General features: G+C 41.7%; 1 protein-coding gene across 3 annotated transcripts in view; it reads right to left on the bottom strand.

The window, feature by feature from the left end:
* yes1 (YES proto-oncogene 1, Src family tyrosine kinase) overlaps nt 1-17,854 on the bottom strand; it is a 99,207-nt gene that overhangs the window by 12,393 nt on the left and 68,960 nt on the right. For all 3 annotated transcript variants that reach the window (XM_068031708.1, XM_068031707.1, XM_068031706.1), the window contains 6 exons: nt 12,455-12,604; nt 11,654-11,809; nt 6,302-6,481; nt 3,963-4,039; nt 2,030-2,183; nt 1,806-1,937 (listed from right to left, as the gene is read on the bottom strand). In XM_068031708.1, the coding sequence (XP_067887809.1) occupies nt 1,806-1,937; nt 2,030-2,183; nt 3,963-4,039; nt 6,302-6,481; nt 11,654-11,809; nt 12,455-12,604 (849 nt within the window). The remainder of the gene's footprint in view (nt 1-1,805; nt 1,938-2,029; nt 2,184-3,962; nt 4,040-6,301; nt 6,482-11,653; nt 11,810-12,454; nt 12,605-17,854) is intronic.

Raw genomic sequence — 17,854 nt, 5'->3', positions numbered from 1 at the left:
AAACTCTCCGCTGGCTGGAGTCATACCTAGCGCAAAGGAACATGGTTGTGGTTGTTGGAGGTCAATCATCTCAGCTCCAGGACATTATTGCAGGAGTTCCTCAGGGTAGTGTCCTAGGTCCAACCATGTTCAGCTGCTTCATCAATGACTTTCCTTCAATCATAAGGTCAGAAGTGGGGATGTTCGCTGATGATTGCACAATGTTCAGCACCATTCGCGACTCCTCAGATGCTGAAGCAGTCCGTGTAAAAATGCAGCAAGACCTGGACAATATCCAAGCTTGGGCTGATAAGTGGCAAGTAACATTCGTGCCACACAAGTGCCAAGCAATGACCATCTCCAACAAGAGAGAATCTACCCATCTCCCCATGACATTCAATGGCATTACGATCGTGAATCCTCCACTATCAACATCCTAGGGGTTACCATTGACCAGAAACTGAACTGGAGTAGCCATATAAATACCGTGGCTACAAGAGCAGGTCAGACGCTAGGAATCCTGTGGTGAATAACTCACTTCCCGACTTCCCAAAGCCTGTCCATCATCTACAAGGCACAAGTCAGGAGTGTGATGGAATACTCTCCACTTGCCTGGATGGGTGCAGCTCCAACAACACTCAAGAAGCACGACATCATCCAGGGCAAAGAAGCCCACTTGACTGGCACCCTATCCACAAACATTCACTCCCTCCACCACCGACGCACAGTGGCAGCAGTGTGTACCAACTACAAGATGCACTGCAGCAATGCACCAAGGCTCCTTAGACAGCACCTTCCAAACCCGCGACCTCTACCAACTAGAAGGACAAGGGCAGCAAATACATAGGAACAGCACCACCTGCAAGTTCACCTGCAAGTTCCCCTCCAAGTCACACACCATCCTGACTTGGAACTATATCGCTGTTTCTTCACTGTTGCTGGGCCAAAATCCTGGAACTCCCTTCCTAACAGTACCGTGGGTGTACCTACCTCACATGGATGGCAGCATTTCAAGAAGGCAGCTCACCACCACCTTCTTGAGGGCAATTAGGGAAGGGCGATAAATGCTGGCCTAGCCAGCGACATCCACATCCCATGGAATTTTGGCATTTATTCCTAAAGGAATAGAATATAAAAGTAGGGAAGTGTTGCTACAACTGTAAAAGGCATTAGCGAGACCGCACCTGGAATATTGCGTACAGTTTTGGTCCCCTTACTTGAGGAGGGATGCAGCTGCATTGCAGGCAGTTCAGAGGAGGTTCACTAGATTGATTCCAGGGATGAAGGGTTTGTCTTATGAAGAGAGATGGAGCAGTTTAGGCCTTTACTCTCTAGAGTTTAAAAGAATGAGAGGAGATCTAATTGAGGTATATAAGATGATTAAGGGGATTGACAAAGTAGACGTAGAGAGGATGTTTCCTCTTGTGGGGCAATCTAGAACGAGAGGTCATAGTTTTAGGATAAGGGGTAGCAGATTTAAAACAGAGATGAGGAGAAATTACTTCTCTCAAAGGATTGTGAGTCTGTGGAATTCACTACCCCAGAGTGCAGTGGATGATGTGACATTGAGTAAATTTGAGGAGACAGACAGATTTTTAATTAGTAATGGGTTGAAGAGTTATGGAGAACGGGCAGGAAAGTGGAGTTGAGGCCGAGATGAGATCAGCCATGATCGTATTGAAAGGCGGGGCAGGCTAGAGGGGCTGAATTGCCTCCTGCTCCTAGTTCTTATGTTCTGATGAACGAATAAAAAAAAAATTAGCTGAAATATTTTCTCAGCATGTTATTGGAAGACCCAGTGGTCAAGAATGTTGCCTTTTGTTTACCTGGATATGGCACTCTTCCCTTAGTAACCAACTCTATTAGCAGAATTCCAAAAGACCACACATCAGATTTGATTGTAAACCGCCCATATAAAGCAGCCTCTGGAGCTGTCCATTTGATAGGAAATTTGGCTCCTAAGCGAGAAGAACATATTAGTTAGAGATTGGACCAATATACCGTATACAGAATTATGCATGTTCTTAAAGATGGAATTACCAAACTTTACCTTGTCTCGCTGTGTATTCATTGTCTTCAATCAACCGTGCCAAACCGAAGTCTGCTATTTTACATATAAGATTGTCACCTACAAGGATGTTGGCTGCCCTCAGGTCTCTGTGGATGTAGTTCATTCGTTCAATATACGCCATGCCATCAGCAATCTTATCGAACACAAAAGTTCAACACATTTAAGCAGGTATTTACATAATTTTCAACTACACCAAGTGGTCTAATACAAAATCAGCATTTACAGTCAGATGAAAATCACCATGTACATCAGCAAAAATCAAAGTTGCAAGATTGTACATTTACTACTTGTACATATTAAGGGACACGGTTCCCTTTTACTATCACTGAATGTCTGGGACACAAAACTAATCACATAGGTGGCAATTAGCAAAAGAACTATGATGCTTGTAATTTACCATTTATGAATTTTACCACCTGCAGAATATAACAGGAACAATAATGGACAACTAACACAAATTTTGTTAATTAGCAAAACCAATAAATCAATGACAAAATAAGCTTGGATAGTGTAATACATTAATCATAGAATGGCTACAACACAGGAGGCCATTCAGCCCATTGCACCGGCCCAGCTCTCTGTAAGGGCAACTCACTCAGTCCCAACTCCCCTGCCTTTTCCCTGTAGCCCTTCAAATTCTCTCTCTTCAGAGAATTATCCAGTTCTCTTTTGAAAGCCATGATTGAATCTGCCTCCACCATATTCTCAGACAGTGCATTTCAGATCCTAACCAAGCACTGTAAAAATGATTTTCCTCACGTTCCGATGGTTCTTTTGCCAATCACCTTAAATCTACCCTTCCACCAACAGGAACAATTTCTCCCCATCTACTCTGTCCAGACCCCTCATGATTTAGAAACACCTCTATCAAATCTCCTCTTAACCTTCGCTACAACCCCAGCTTCTACCCTCGTAACTGAAGTCCCTCATCTCCAGAACCATTCTCGTAAATCTTTTTTGCACCCACTCCAATGCCTTCACATCCTTCCTAGAGTGTGCTGCCCAGAATTGGAAATACTCCAGTTGAAGCTGAACCAGTGTTTTATAAAGATACGTGGACTCTATGTCTCTATTTATAAAGCCCAGGATCCCATATGCCTTATTAACTGCTTTCTTAACCCGCCCTGCCACCTTCAACAATTTGTGCACATGCATTCCCAGGTCCCTCTGCTCCTGCATCCCCTTTAGAAATGTATCTTTTTATACATTGTTTTCCTTGTTCTCCTACCAAAATGTATCACCATGCTTCTCTGCATTAAATTTCTTCTGAATTTTCATTCTGCCAGCCTGTCTACGTCCTCTTGAAGTCTATCACTATCCTCACAGTTCACAATATTTCCAAGTTTTGTATCATATGTTAAAGGTAGGGATATCCATGCTAGAATCATAGCTTCTGCTGATATTCAAACAAGGGCTTTACTGAATGATAGAATTGCCTATTTTTGCCAAATGTAAAACTGGACAGACTGAATGAGCAAGGGAAGTGGCTAAGTGGATTGTGGATTCAGGAGATCCCAACTGATATCAATGTAATGACATGAATCAACATCTTATTTTGTCAAAACGTATGTACAATTTGCCATGATTATGAACTCTAGCGTACAGATTGAAATTACTTTCAGCAGTATTCATAATATATTAGTCAAAATCATCTGTTAAGCTATTTCATTATTTTAAAAAGTGGCCTCACTTAAAGTAACAACTCTACTAGATGGGAAGTTCATGATTTGATTGGACTAGGGAAGCAAAAAATCCAACAAAACTATCAGGCAATGCCTTACACCTATATACTGAAAGATCATTGAAGCTTCACCTGTTCACAGCTTAGTCTCAATTTTGTGCATGATTCTATAATTCAACAGTTTAAAATTATTTTTCAATAAATGTACCACTTCCATAATAGACAACTTACTTGCGCAGCCATATCAACAAGCTGAGGAAGTTTCAGAAATTTCCCATCGCCTTCCTTGACAAAATCCAATAAACTTCCTGTAACAGTAAATAAAGTTAATCTACAGTTTATTTGTACCACTTTCATTATTTATTTCTAAGAATTAGGGCACCCTGGAACGGTTTCCAGCTCATACCTGACACCACTTTTGTGAGGTAGTGTAGCAGCAATGTTTGTGATCTAATTTTTAGGAGTGCTGGATATAACTAATGAAAGAAAAGCACCACAGAGACAGTGAAATGGATTAGCAGTCAGTAAAATAGTGCTGGTTGAGTATTATCTTCAGCTTTGCTGGAATCACACTCAAAATATAAATAACCAGCACCATTTTACCAAGCTGCACTTCGCTTACAGCTGACCAAACAAAAATATTTGTTTGGCATATATTAGCAGGCAACCTACTTTCTGCAGAGTTGCACATCAACGGACCTCAGAATAATATATTTTATTTTATTACTGAAAGCCACATCCAACTACTCTAACATGCAGAATGAATGACATATTACATGACCATTTGTAGATGATTTAATGAAGCTACTATGGTAACAAGTACTCAAAAAACCCTGCTGTATGTACAGCAGACTGAAGAATGAATGTGTTGTGTTATAGATTCTCCAAAGTAAGATCATGATCTTTGTCATAGTTGGATAGGTGGAATGCAGGAAAGAGGGGGCCTGCTGTTTCCCCACAGGGTAAGGGAGACTTGGACAAGGAATCTCAAGGCTCCTGTTGCACATTATTGTAGTGGTTTAAAAGTGGTTTAGTAGCCCAAATGTCCTTTTGTCAACCATGTGACTGGTACAAAGAGGACCTAAAGAGGGTAGAAATTAACAGAATTAGTGATGTGGGCGGTATTGAACAATCTGTCAAGTTAACTTTTTCTCAACACAATGTTTTGTTAAGGGTTTTAAAGATACAATCGTCCTCATGTAGCCACATCAGTTAAAGCATTAAAAACACCATGAAAATAGATGCCCTTTCCTCCACTGAAAATGTATCAATAGATTAACCAATATAAATCAAATACTGTTTAAACTAATGAAATGCTACTGAGGTGACAAGTAAGCATTCATACACATATACTTCTGTTGCAATGCTTCCAGCAATAAAAATATAAAATTTCCCAAGGAGATTAATATGATTTAATATTCCTTCCTCTGCTGCTCTGGAAGGAAGGATTTGAAAGGACAAAAATGTAACTTAAAGTACATTACAGGCATATACAGAGCTATAATTTGGGGAATGATGGGGGTGAGTATTATACTTTCCCATGCTTCAAACAAGTTTTGATGCAATACTGCAGTTCATTATCACAAGTGTTCAGACTGCACAAGATATTTTTTAAATCACACATACAACTGAACATAAAGGGTTTATTGTCAATTGTCAAATGCTGTGTTTCCCAAGTCATATAGAAAAGGACATATGTATCTACTGAGGAATAGAATTGCACTTATATATACTTTTTTTTAAAAGCAAGTGTATTCTGGTCCACACAAAGGCTCAATTCTCCACTGCTCATCTTGCCTGAGGATGCATTAAGTCAGTTAGATAAATGTTGATGTAACAATCAAGGCAAATAATTTAGTAGAAACTGGAGCAAAAATTGATTGGAGGAATCCTTCTTTCTGTTGTATAGCCTGAATCTTTCATGAAATGAGTTGACAATATCAACCCAGTTCACTGTGAATCACGGAAAAGCACAAATAGTACCAAATTGCCAATTTTGCACTCAGACAATTTAGATAGGTGGTGGAAAGTTAAAACATTTGTGCTAATTCGATTTTTGCACAGTTTTACCCTGTGCAACACACTCATGCAAAGGAAGGTTTTGCAATTTTACTCTATTTCATCATTTATCTACAGTTTCTACCTCTTCATGCAGTACTGATTGACTGCTCCATTATCAGAGGTGCCATCTTTCGACCACTCCCTCTGTCCCAACGAACATTCTTCCTTCAATCAATACCACTAAAAATGGATTACTTGGTGCCCTCAGGACATGACAAAATCTTTATAAAGTTCTTTCTTTCTTTCCTGCATTTCTGTAACAAGATCTTTTCAGTTCCCTACTTGGGTGCTAACTGCAGAAATATTTTACTGCTATTTCAGATTCTATTCATCTACAAACCGTTTTTCCCTTACCAATGACACAAAGAAGTAAAAGCAAAATACTGCAGATGCAGGAAATCTGAAATAAAAACAAGAAATGCTGGAAACACAAAGTAGTAACTTGTGCAACTGCTGATCTGTAAACCTGCTCTTCTGCTTACAAAACAGTAATTTACAAATAATCCAACCTTTTGCCATGTATTCTGTTACAATATAAATTGGCTCTTCTGAGACAACAGCATACAATGGTACAAGTTTATCGTGACGCAATTTCTTCATAATTTGAGCCTCTTGCAAAAAAGCTTCTGGAGACATGGTACCAGGTTTTAATGTTTTAATTGCCACTTTTGTGGTTCCATTCCAAGTTCCTGAAAAACGAAAAAGGGGATAATATAATGGAAGCATCTCCATAATTCAGATGTACTAACTTAAAACAGGTATGTTGTGTTGTACCTGAAGAAATTATTTGAATAAACAATTCTTTTGCATGAATAAAACTGTAACCTGATATTTCAACTGTATCATCTTTAATTACTAACAATAAAACTAGTACTATAATTGCGAAATATAGTGCTGAAAAGAAATTAATATTGCAGCTAAGCTCAGCAAATTTTCTGAAACATGTTTGAATTGATTAAAACTGAAGTTTCAGTCAGGGGATAGTCAGAGGTTCAGACAGGCATTTCTGTGGCAGTGAACGTGACTCCAGGATGGTGTATTGCCTCCATAGTGCCAGGGTCAAGGATGTCACGGAGGGGCTGCAGGACATTGTTCTGGGGGAGGGTGAACAGACTGAGGTCAAGATCCATAGTGGTAACAATGACATAGGTAGGAAGAGGGATGAGGTGCTGAAAGCAGATTTTAAGGAGTTAGGAAGAAAATTAAAAAGCAGGACCTCAAGAGCAGTAATCTCAGGATTATTCCCAGTATCATGTGCTTGTGAGCACAGGAATAGGAGGATTGATCGATTGAACATGTGGCTGGAAAATTGGTGTTGGAGGGAGGGCATCAGATTTCTGAGGCATCGAGACCGATTCTGGGTAAGCGGGACCTGTACAAGACGGATGGGCTACACCTTAACAGGACCAGGACTAATATACCTGCAGGGAGATTTGCTAGTGCTGTTGGGAAGGGTTTAAACTAGCTTGTCAGGGGAATGGAAATCTGAGGGGTAGCTCAAATTGGAAGGAAGTAAAGCTGGTAACAGGAAGCAGAAAAGTAGCAAGTGAAATTAGAAGGCAGGCGAAACAAAACAGAGTATCAACTAGGCTTAGAATGCAGAATAATGTCAAAAAGACAAGGTTAAGGGTACTCTACCTGAATGCACGCAGGATTCGCAACAAGGTAGATGTTTTAAAGGCCCAAATAGAGGTAAATGGGTATGATCTAATTACCATTACTGAACCATTGCTACAGGGTGACCAAGACTGGAAACTGAATATTCAAGGATATACGACATCTAGGAAGGACAGAAAAAAGGAAAAGGAGGTGGTGTTGCGTTGATAATAAGGGATGGGATCAGTACATTAGTAAGGGATGATCTCAGATAGGAAGAACAAAATGTGAAATATATTTGGGTGGAGCTAAGGGGCAGCAAACATTGGTAGGAGTTGTTTATAGGCCACCAAACAGTAGTGGTAGCATGGGGTGTGGGATTAATCAGGAGATTAGAGAATATAGTAATAATTAGGCGTCTTCAATCTACATATAGACTGGGTAAACCTAATGAGCACCAATGGTGTGGAGGCCGCGTTTCTGGAGTGTGTTAGAGATGGTTTTCCAGAGCAGTATGTTGAGGAACTGACTAGAGAACAGGCTATTTTACATCTACTATTACGTAATGAGAAAGGGTTAATTAATAATCTTGTTGTAAAAGAACCTTTAGGGATGAGTGACCATGATGATAGAATTTTACATTATGTTTGAAAGTGAGGTAGTTCAATCTGAAATAAAAGCAAAATACTGCGGATGCTGGAAATCTGAAATGAAAACAGGTCTGGCAGCATCTGTGGAGAGAGAAGCAGAGTTAACGTTTCAGGTCAGTGACCCTTCTTCATTTCATTAGTTCAATCTGAAACCAGGGTGTTAAATTTGAACAAAGGAAACTATCAATGTATGATTGGCAAATTGGTTGAGGTGGATTGGAACAATACATTAAAAGGTATGGCAGTACTTGGAAATGGATAATCTTTAAAGTATTACTACATAGTTTACAGCAACTACGCATTCCTTCAAGGCACAAAAACCCAAAAAGAAAAGTCAGTCAACTGTGGCTAATGAAGAAAGTTAAGGATTGTATAAGATTAAAAGAAAAGGCCTATAAAGATGCCAGAAATAGTAGTAAACCCGAGGATTGGAAGGATTTTAGAAGAGAGCATAGAAGGACCAAGAAACTAATAAAGAAAGGGAGAATAGAATAGCAATGTAAATTAGCAAAAAACATAAAAACAGACTGTAAAAGCTTCTATAGGTACATAAAAAGGTCCTTTACAGGCAGAGTCAGGAGAATTTATACTGGGAAATAGAGAAATGGCAGAGAAGCTTAATGATTACTTTGTGTCCGTCTTCACTGAGGAATATACAAGAAATCTCCCAGAATTGGAGATGCAAGGGATTAGGGAGAATGAGGAATTGAAGGAAACTGGTATGAGGAATAAGGTTGTATTGGAGAAATTAATGTGGCTGAAGGTTGATAAGTCCCCTGATATTCTACATTCCAGACTGTTGAAAGAGGTAGCTATGGAGATAGCGGATGCATGGGTGATTATCGTCCAAAATTCTATAGATTCTAGAACGGTTCCTGCAGATTGGAAGGTAACAAATGTCACCCCACTATTTAAGGAGGGAGGGAGAGAGAAAACAGGAAACTACAGACCTGTCAGCCTTACATCAGTAGTAGGGAAAATGCTAGAATCTATTCTAATGGATGTGATAAATGGACACTTCGATAATAATGATCTGATTGGGCATAGTCAACACGATTTATGAATGGGAAATCATGTTTGACGAATCTGTTGGGAGACTTTTGAGGATGTTGCTAACAGAATTGATAAAGGGGAGTTGGTGGACGCAGTATACTTGGACTTTCAGAAGGCTTTTGATTAAGTCCCCCACAGAAGGTTGTTTAGCAAAATTGAAGCACATGGGATAGAACGTAATATACTGGCATGGATTATGGATTGGTTAACAGGCAGAAAACAGAGAGTAGGAATAAACGGGTCATTCTCGTTTTGGCAGGCTGTGGCTAGTGGGGTACCGAAACTATCAGTACTTGGGTCCCAGCTGTTCACAATATATATCAATTATTTGGATGCGGAGACCAAATATAATATTTCCAAGTTCGCAGATGACACAAAACTAGGTGGAAATGTGTGTTGTGAGGAAGATGCAAAGCGGCTTCAAAAGGATTTGGACAGACTTAGTGAGTGGGCAAGAACATGGCAGATGCAATATAATTTAGAAAAATGTGAGGTTATCCACTTTGGTAGGAGGAACAGATGGTCAGAATATTTCTTAAATGCTAAGAGATTAGAAAGTGTAGATGTACAAAGGGACCTGGGTGTCCTCGTCAATAAATCACTGAAAGCTGACATGCAGGTGCAGCAAGCAATTAGGAAGGCTGATGGTATGTTGGCCTTTATCGCAAGAGGATTTGAGTATTGAAGTAGCAAAGTTTTGCTTCAATTGTATAGAACCTTGGTTAGACTGCACCTGGAGTACTGTATGCAGTTCTGGTCCCCTTAGCTTAAGAAAGATATTATTGCCATAGACGGAGTGCAATGAAGGTTCGCCAGACTTGTTTCCGGGATGGCGGGACTGTCCTATGAAGAGACTCTGGGGAAAATGGGCCTGTATTCTCTAGAGTTTCAAAGAATGAGAGGTGATCGCATTGAAACCTACAAAATATTCAAAGGGATGGACTGGGTAGATGCAGATGCTTCCCCTGGTTTTGGGGGGGGGGGGGTCTAGAATGAGGGGACACAATTTGAAAATAAGGGGGAAGCTACTTAGGACCAAGATGAGGAGAAATTTCTTTACTCAGAGGGTTGTGAATCTTTGGAATTCTCTACCCCAGAGGGCTGTGGAATCTCAGTCATGGAGTATTTTTAAAGGAGAGATTGACAGATTTCTAAGTATCAATGACATAAAGGGATCTGGTGATAGTGTGGTAAAAAGGTACTGAAGTGGATGATCAGCCATGATCGTATTGAATGGTTCGATGGGCTGAATGGCCTACTCCTGCTCCTATGTTCCAATCCTCCTATAAATTGCACAGCGAAACTTGCATAAACAGAAACCCTCAAAAAAAAGACACCTGCAAAAAAAAAAATTGAGCACACCAGACAATCTGCATAGTAAAATATACAAGAGGCACTCTGAAATCACTGGAAAAATACGAACTGTGGACAGCCTTAAACACACAAGACAGTTTGCAACTTAAAACATAGTGCACAGCCTACGGCAAAGCTGTATCTGGAACTTTCACTTAGTTGAAATCACTGGTGTTTCCCAATGCAGCTTGCTTCCCTTCTGCCTCCAAATTCTCTTTGGCCTGTCACTTCGGTGAGGTCAGTGCATGCAAGTCAGCTTGTGGCAATGGTGGGTTTTGTCAATAACAGCTTTTGTGGAGTGAGGAGCTGTTTACCCAGCATCCAGAGCGGCAGTGAATCTACTCTATCACTGGGATTGAATGCTTGCACAGCTCTATCGTAGCAATAAGAGTAGTTTCTCTGCTGCTACGGAAGCTGGGTGAAGAACTCCCTATTCAACGAAAGCCTGCTGCTGCCTCACGCAACTTCCATGCACTGACTTTACCAGCCTCCTGAATCATGCAAAGCGTGCACCAACAGTGAGCAGGGTCGTCCTTTCTTGCTCCGGTGCTGCGGCCATTCAGTGGCTAGAACCTCCCCTCCCTCAGCTTGCCATCGACTTCTTTCCCTCGGTTTCTGAAGGTGAATCCGTTACTTTGAGGTGCTTTGGGGAGTGAAGGTGGATGCTGCCCTGGGTCTCTCTACTGTTCTATACAGTGATGGACAGGCCTGTGAGTCCCAGCTATCAGTCAGTCTTCTTGTAGACCCACTGCTCAACCAGAAAACTACAATTTCTCCTACATAAAACGTGACCTGTTGTTTTCCCTCCCAGATGTTCTCAATCTGTTCAAAGGCTTGCCTTTGGAAGCTTCAACATACCAGCACAACCTGTCAACATGTTCCCCTTTGTTTTGTCCTGCGACTGCCCGAGTGAAAGTGATTTAAAATGAAATTTAGGCTGCAAAACTGTTAAGTGAACAGAGCTGAGTGCCTGCTTGCACAAGACAGATTCTTAGCATTGTTACAGCTGCTGATCATAATCTTAGCCGGTTGTTCAAGATGGTTCAGAATTTTTTTTTTTTTTAAACAATACAATGACCATCTTGAAAATAGGACATTGGTTTAAAAAAGGACAACTGATGCCAGTCTCCAAGGTGTCTGTAGTTTAGAGGTTTCACTGCATTTTGTTTTTAAGAGGCTACTTTTCCTCTTCCCCAGAAAAATACTTACCCATCCAAACTTCACCAAAACAGCCTTGTCCAAGTTTAATTTCCAGACGCAAGGAATCCCGAGGAATTTCCCATGCATCTTTAGCCAATCCCTGGGTTTGCGGTTTTACAGTAGGGCACACAGTAGTCAATTTATGGCACAAACCATCTGCATGATCTAAAGAAATGGATAAAATACAATTTCACTAAAAAGTTAACAATCTGAAAGGTGAAAGACATTAAAAAAGAGGGAATGTAGGGAACATACAAGGAAACATTTCATAATACTACAATCCATCAATTAAAGATTTTCTTCTTCAGGATTCTGAATTTGGTAAAACTTTTAAACTAAGGTACGTGCTATTTCTTTACAATGTAATACCACCTGGCTATAAAGAGCAGATAGATTAAAGCAATTTTAAATTTCATCCTAGATAAAGTTAAAATGTCACCTCTTCCAATTACAATGCAACAGTAATTATAAAGCAGGACATGGCTTGTTATGCTGGAATATTGTGCTCGAATCAGTTGGAGGCAATTAAGGAAATAATTACATATTCTACACAACAGATTTCAGAAATGTGGTGCATTCATCAAGCACGGCTGATAGAGGCTTCTCTATACTATAACTCAGGCAATGTAGTTTATTTCTTTTTAACATGCAACACAAAGTTCACTTTGCTCATGCAAGTATGTGCTTGCACGTGAGTGAATTAAGTGCTTCTCAGGATTTGCAACTCTGCATGCATTTCATTCTTTTACCACTTTTCAAACAGTGAATGTATTTCTGAAACTCAATTATCTAAACCTTTTAAGGAGGTACCTGTGTAGTGTTTCACCAGCTTCTGTAGTGACTCGAATTGTGCTCTTGTTGTAATATAATAACCACCGCTGTCAAGTTTTCTGATTTTGTAGTGTTTGACATTATCACCTTTTACTTCATCCCAATCTCTTATTGAAAGAGAGTATGCACCTGAAGGATAATTTAGGAAATTTTAGATATCATGTTTGCATTTTTAATAGGTTTAGTGCAAGCTCATGTCTCAGTTTTCTGATTAGCTCAGGTTTTCATCTGTGACAACCAACTAAATAGGAAGATAAATATTTTTAGCTCCCCTTCGATCAACATTACAGTTCCGCTACAATGTCAACACCCAGCCCAGGAAGTACAGAATAGATAGGTAGATTCTAACTTACTATGACACCTAAACTACAATTTCTTTCCTCTGCAATTCTTCATCTCCTTAACCATGTTGCTGCCAGCACTGCCTCAAACAACCGCCCACTTGTGTCTCGGGGATGCTGTTACTTGCGCCCTGAGCCTGCACTCGCTGTGAGCCTTTGTTCTCGTCAGCTGATTGTATCCCTCCTTGCTCACTCCAGAGCCTCTCTTCTGTAAACAGCAATCAATGCTATGAGGATGTACTCATTATTCTTAAACCAGGAGTGTTTATGCACTGCACATTTAAATGTGCAGTAACATTTCTCAATTTAGGTAAAAGTGACGAATGTATAGGTACACATATATAAAAAAAAATACAAGCTGGAATTCTCTAGTTTAAATTTTTTAATTATCCCCTTCAGTTTTTTTTCTTCTCATCCCTCCTATGTCCCACATGTATTTGTGCAACGCGAGCCTGCTATATTACATGCTCAAATAGTATGAAAGGATGTTATTAGCTCCGCGAAGATATTGGGTGGCAGTGGTTAGCACCGCAACCTCACAGCTCCAGCGACCCGGGTTCGATTCTGGGTACTGCCTGTGCGGAGTTTGCAAGTTCTCCCTGTGACCATGTGGGTTTTCGCCGGGTGCTCCTGTTTCCTCCCACAGAAAAGACTTGCAAGTTGTTAGGTAAATTGGCCATTATAAATTGCCCCTGGTATAGGCAGGTTGTAGGGGAATTGAGGGAAGGTGGGGATGTGAGTGGGTAATGGGATTAATGTAGGATTAGTATAAATGGGTGGTTGATGGTCGGCACAGACTCGGTGGGCCGAAGGGCCTGTTTCAGTGCTGTATCAATAAATAAAATAAATAAAAATATCATGAAAGTGTCTGCCATCTGTCCAAACAAATTCATCAGCATGATCTTTACAATCAAACATGTGCAAATGGGAACAATTGTCTCTATTCTCATCAGAAGCATCTCAAATATGATGAAAGTGAACATAGACAGATTCAAATGCGAGACTGCAGTGATGGCTACCTGAAGAAACAATCATCCTTAAGTAACAGTACTAACAAAATGTAACAAGGTGTTCGCAAAATAAGTGGAAAAAGTGGTTTTTATTTCATAAAAGCAAAATACTGATGCTGGAAATCTGAAATAAAAACAAAGTGCTGGAAATACACAGCAGGTCTGGCAGCATCTGTGGAGAAACAGAATTAATGCTTCAGGTCTGTGACCTTTCATCAGAATGTTTTAATTTCATTTCAACAGAAACAGATGCAAGGGGAAAACCAAGGTTCAAGTTGTTCTAATTTATAGTTGCCAATTACTTTTGAATGCATCAAGCAAAGACCATTGCAGTCACTCCCCAAATATTTAGAAAATACCCTGCCATCCTGAATATAACCCATTTATTCCTACTCTGTCTTCTGTCCATTAACCAATCCTCAATCCATGCTAATATATTACCCCCAATTACATGAGCCCTAATCTTGTGTAACAGCCTTGAGTGGCACCTTATCAAATGCCATCTGAAAATCCATATATACTACATCCATTGATTCCTTTATCTCCCCTGCTAATTACATTTTCAGAAAAAAAAATTGGATTTGTCAAACACTATTTCCCTTTCATAAAACCATGTTGATTCTGCCTAATCATATTATAATTTTCCAAGTGTCCTGTAACTACACTCATAATACATTCTAGCACTTTCCCTACTACCGATGTCAGGCTAAATGGTCTATAGTTTTCCCTCCCCCGCTGGCGTACATTTGATATCTTCCAATCCATGGAGACTGAGAATCTAAAGAATTCTGAAACATCAAAACCACTGCATCCATTATCTCTGCAGCCACCTCTTTTAAAACCTTAGGGGTAGGCTATCAGGTCCAGGGGATTTGTCAGCTTTAAGTCCCATTAATTTCTCCAGTACTTTTTCTTAAATAACAATAATTACTTTAAGTTCCTCACACAGCTTTTGTTCCCTACAATTTTTAGTATGTTATTTGCGTCTTCCATTGTGAAGACAGACACAAAATATTTGCTTAACGTCTCTGCCATTCCCTTAATGGCAGGCGGTGACGTAGTGGTATTATCACTGGACTAGTAACCCAGAGACCCAGGGTATTTCTCTGGGGACATGGGTTCGAATCCCACCACAGCAGAAGGTGGAATCTGAATTTAATTAATAAATCTGGAATTAAAAGCTAGTCTAATGATGACCATGTTAAATATTTAACAGAAGGTTTCTGCTTTTTTTTTAAAACTAACAAAGCACCAACTTGTGCCTCAATCTATATAGAAAGATAGCATAGGAGAAGGAGCAGACTTTCAACAGTTGGGCAGAACCGTGTGTTTCTTCACGTCCTGGAATGACCATTTTTCTCGTGTGAAATCTTAAACTAGTGTTTAAAAATCTGCATCGCTCAACAGTTTCGTCAATGTTTGGGCTGTGGTCACCTTTCAAACGTAATATTTAGTCCATTAACTAGCAAAGCAAAAATTAGACTGCTTCAGTCAGATACAGATACAACTTCTTAAGGGGTTTTAACATTTCGATTATTGTAAATACCCATCTGGTTCACTAATGTCCTTTAGGGAAGGAAATCTGCTGTCCTTACCTGGTCTGGCCTACATGCGACTCCAGACCCACAGCAATGTGGTTAACTCTTACATGCCCTCTGAAATGGCCTAGCAAGCCACTCAGTTGTATCTAACCGCTACGAAGTCTATAAAAAGGAATGAAACCGGATGGACCACCCGGCATCGACCTAGGCACCAGAAACGACAACGGCAAACCCAGCCCCGTTGACCCTGCAAAGTCCTCCTTACTAACATCTGGGGGCTTGTGCCAAAGATTGGAGAGCTGTCCCACAGACTAGTCAAGCAACAGCCTGACAGTCATACTCACGGAATCATACCTTACAGACAATGTCCCAGACACTGCCATCACCATCCCCGGGTATATCCTGTCCCACCGGCAGGACGGACCCACCAGAGGTGGCGGCACAGTGGTATACAGTAGGGAGGGAGTTGCCCTGGGAGTTCTCAACATCGACTCCGGACCCCATGAAGTCTCATGGCACCAGGTCAAACATGGGCAAGGTAACCTCCTACTGATTACCACCAACCGCCCTCCCTCAGCTGATGACTCAGTACTCCGCCATGTTGAACACAACTTGGAGGAAGCACTGAGGGTGGCAAGGGCACAAAATGTACTCTGGGTGAGGGACTTAAATGTCCATCACCAAGAGTGGCTCGGTAGTTCCACTACTGACCGAGCTGGCCGAGTCCTAAAGGACATAGCTGCTAGACTGGGTCTGCGGCAGGTGGTGGGGGAACCAACACGAGGGAAAAACATACTTGACCTCGTCCTCACCAATCTGCCTGCTGCAGATGCTTCTGCCCATGACAGTATTGGTAGGAGTGACCACTGCACAGTACTTGTGGAGACGAAGTCCCGCCTTCACATTGAGGATACTGTCCATCGTGTTGTGTGGCACTCTTCTTCTTTGGCCTCCTTGTCTCGGGAGACAATGGGTAAGTGCCTGCAGGTGGTCAGTGGTTTGTGGAGCAGTGCCTGGAGTGGCTATAAAGGCCAATACTAGAGTGACAGACTCTTCCACAGGTGCTGCAGATAAAATTGGTTGTCAGGGCTGTTTCGCAGTTGGCTCTCCCCTTGTGCTTCTGTCTTTTTTCCTGCCAACTGCTAAGTCTCTTTGACTCGCCACACTTTAGCCCCGCCTTTATGGCTGCCCGCCAGCTCTGGCGATCGCTGGCAACTGACTCCCACGACTTGTGATCAATGTCGCAGGGCTTCATGTCGTGTTTGCAGACGTCTTTAAAGTGGAGACATGGACGGCCGTGGGTCTGATACCAGTGGCGAGCTCGCTGTACAATGTGTCCTTGGGGATCCTGCCATCTTCACCATGCTAAAAGGGATAGATTTCGAACAGATCTAGCAATGCAAAACTGGGCATCCATGAGGCGCTGTGGGCCATCAGCAGCAGCAGAATTGTACTCATCCACAATCTGTGACCTCATGGCCCGGCATAGCCCCCACTCTACCATTACCAAGACAGGAAACCAACCCTGGTTCAATGAAGAGTGCAGGAGGGCATGCCAGGTGCAGCACCAGGCATACCTCAAAATGAGGTGTCAACCTGGTGAAGCTACAACCCAGGACTACTTGCATGCCAAACTGCGTAAGCAGCATGCGATAGACAGAGCTAAGCGATCCCATAACCAACGGATCAGATCTAAGCTCTGCAGTCCTGCCACATCCAGCCATGAATGTTGGTGGACAATTAAACAACTAACTGGAGGAGGTGGCTCCACAAATATCCCCATCCTCAATGATGGGGGAGCCCAGCACATCAGTGCGAAAGATAAGGCTGAAGCATTTTCAACAATCTTCAGCCAGAAGTGCCGAGCTGATGATCCATCTTGGCCTCCTCCTGAAGTCCCCAGCATCACAGATGCCAGACTGCAACCAATTCGATTCACTCCGCGTGATATCAAGAAACGACTGAAGGCACTGGACACTGCAAAGGCTATGGGCCCTGACAATAGTCCGGCAACAGTACTGAAGACCTGTGCTCCAGAACTTGCCGCGCCCCTAGCCAAGCTGTTCCAGTACAGCTACAACACTGGCATCCACCCTGCAATGTGGAAAATTGCCCTGGTATGCCCTGTACACAAAAAGCAGGACAAGCCCAACCCAGCCAATTACCGCCCCATCAGCCTACTCTCAACCATCAGTAAAGTGATGGAAGGTGTCACCAACAGTGCCATCAAGCGGCACTTGCTTAGAAATAACCTGCTCAGTGACGCTCAGTTTGGGTTCCGCCAGGTCCACTCAGGTCCTGACCTCATTACAGCCTTGGTTCAGACATGGATAAAAGAGCTGAACTCAAGAGGCGAGGTGACAGTGACTGCCCTTGACATCAAGGCAGCATTTGACCGAGTATGGCATCAAGGAGCCCATGCAAAACTGAGGGCAATGGGAATCAGGGGGAAAACCCTCCGCTGGCTGGAGTCATACCTAGCGCAAA

Source organism: Heterodontus francisci, chromosome 5 (genome assembly GCF_036365525.1).
Source record: "Heterodontus francisci isolate sHetFra1 chromosome 5, sHetFra1.hap1, whole genome shotgun sequence".
NCBI lineage: Eukaryota > Metazoa > Chordata > Chondrichthyes > Heterodontiformes > Heterodontidae > Heterodontus > Heterodontus francisci.
The sequence above is the reverse complement of the archived record's forward strand: the minus strand, read 5'-3'. Positions and strand labels throughout refer to the sequence as shown.